At 38.4% G+C, this 2,344-nt stretch overlaps 1 protein-coding gene across 1 annotated transcript; it reads left to right on the top strand.

The window, feature by feature from the left end:
* The first annotated feature begins 359 nt into the window (after positions 1-359).
* On the top strand, positions 360-1,561 carry LOC128473911 (vomeronasal type-2 receptor 26-like). The gene is made up of 2 exons (XM_053456133.1): positions 360-1,064; positions 1,532-1,561. The coding sequence occupies exons 1-2, from the start codon at positions 360-362 to the stop codon at positions 1,559-1,561; spliced, it is 735 nt and encodes a 244-aa protein (XP_053312108.1).
* Positions 1,562-2,344: the final 783 nt, after the last annotated feature.

Genomic DNA, 2,344 nt, shown 5'->3' with positions numbered 1-2,344 from the left:
AGCTGTCTAGATTATGGGGGATTGTACAAAAACTAGAACATCTTTTAAAAATAAGACAACAGCACATTACTTTTAAAGCCATCTTTTTAATATAATAATAAAGTTCCTTTTAGGTCAACCGCTCCATTTTAATTCACAAGCCCTATGGGAATGCTTACACGTGTTTAAAAACTTTGGCATTTACACTTAGCTGAGTAAAATTTAAAAAAAGGGTAATTATTATGATATTAGATAGCAATAATTGTTTTTTGTGAGTCACAATATTTGTCTAACGGACACATTTTGCAGACAGTGAAAACTGCATAAAATGTCCAGAAGATCAATGGCCAAACGAGAAGAAGGACAGATGCACTCCCAAGATGATCGAGTTTCTATCCTACAAGGATGACCTGTTAACTTTCATCTCTGCATCAGCTTCACTTCTGTTATGTTTTGTGGCTGGTCTAATACTATTAGTGTTTACTTTATTTTGGGATTCACCAATAGTCAGAGCTAATAACAGGAGCCTCAGCTTCATTCTTCTGTTCTTTATCATGTTGAGCTTCCTTTGTGTGTTTTTATTTCTTGGTCGTCCGGTGGATATAACATGCATGCTCCGTCAAACCTCTTTTGGAATCATCTTCTCGGTGGCTGTATCATGTGTGCTGGCCAAGACATTAATGGTCTGTATTGCTTTTAAAGCCACCAAGCCTGGCAGTGCATGGCACAAATGGGTTGGAGTCAAGCTTCCCAATTCCACCGTCATGTTTTGCTCCTCTGTTCAAGTTATAATTAATATCTGTTGGTTAGTTATTTCACCCCCATTTCAGGAGCAGGATCTGTACTCTCAAAAAGGAAAAATCATCATTCAGTGTAATGAAGGTTCAGTCATTGCCTTTTACTCTGTCCTGGGTTATATGGGAATTCTGGCTGCTGTTTGCTTTATTATAGCTTTTTTAGCCAGGTCATTACCGGACAGTTTTAATGAGGCCAAATACATCACCTTCAGCATGCTGGTGTTCTGCAGTGTTTGGATTGCAATGATCCCGGCCTATCTGAGCACTAAAGGGAAATACATGGTGGCTGTAGAGATTTTTGCTATATTGATGTCAAGTGCAGGACTTTTAAGCTGTATATTTTTTCCTAAATGCTACATAATTCTGTTTAGTCCTGAAATGAACACAAAGACATATGTGCTCAAGAATATGAATAAATAATTAGCAGCCACCTATCTACTTTTAATATATTCATCTGTTTTATAAACCCTTTAATTACTGCTTGTATCTAGTTAGTTTTTCTTACATTGTCTTTCATTTTGATCTTTACTTCAGTTTTTATGAAATAAAAATATGAATAAAAATATTCTGTAACTTAACTAAGTGCAGATAAAATTGTATCACACTATTCGGTGTACAAATTACTTGGGCTAACCAGAATTACAGACTACATACAAAAAAAGAAAGAGGGAGCATTACTGTGTCTTAGGTATATTGAGTGGACTTTTCTCCCCCTTTAACTTCCTCTATGTACATCAATTGTTCTCTTGTTGTAGGATGTTATATTCATGTTAGATGAACTCTGATCTCTGACAGCCGCGGAATGTCAGCGCGATGCACGCAGACAACCCCCGCTGCTAGCCACGCCTCCTTCCGGCTGCAGCGTGAGTCTACACGCTGCCCCAGCTACATGACAGGAGACTCAGAAGTACTGGTTAGTGGGACGGGGGGAGTGTTAAATGGGGGGCATAAGGCATTTCTGGAGGCAGGGTGCTCTGTGAATTGCCTTTTAACCCCCTTAATGCCACTCTGCCTCCAGAAATGCCTTTTTAACCCTCTATACGCCACTCTGCCTCCTGAAATGCCTTAAACCTCCCTATATGCCACTCTTCCCCATAATATGCCTTTTAACCCTCTAAGTGCCAAAGTGGCATATAGGGTTAAAAGGCATATCATGGGGCACAGTGGCATATAGGGTTAAAAGGCATATCATGGGGCACAGTGGCATTTAGAGGGTTGAAAGGCATATCATGGGGCACAGTGGCATATAGGGGGTATAAGGCATTTCTGGGGCAGATGTGCATAACTGGGGGGCAGGTTGGAAAATAGAAGGAAATAAAACCAAAATATTTTTCTCAATCATAGCTTTTATTAAAAAAATAGTTTAAATGAATTAACATTTACTGGTAAAACTTTTTTTCCTAAAGGGTCGTCTTATATACAGGCTTTTTCTTTTTTTCCTAAATTAATATTAAGATTTGGGGGGTCGTCTTATAATCAGGGTCGTCTTATAATCGAGCAAATATGGTATTTGGAAGTTTGAAAATTAGAAATGGTGACAATTGTTACAATTGTTAGTAGAAGCATTA

This window comes from Spea bombifrons, chromosome 2, assembly GCF_027358695.1.
Source record: "Spea bombifrons isolate aSpeBom1 chromosome 2, aSpeBom1.2.pri, whole genome shotgun sequence".
Taxonomy (NCBI): domain Eukaryota; kingdom Metazoa; phylum Chordata; class Amphibia; order Anura; family Pelobatidae; genus Spea; species Spea bombifrons.
This window is presented reverse-complemented; position numbering and strand designations above follow the sequence as displayed.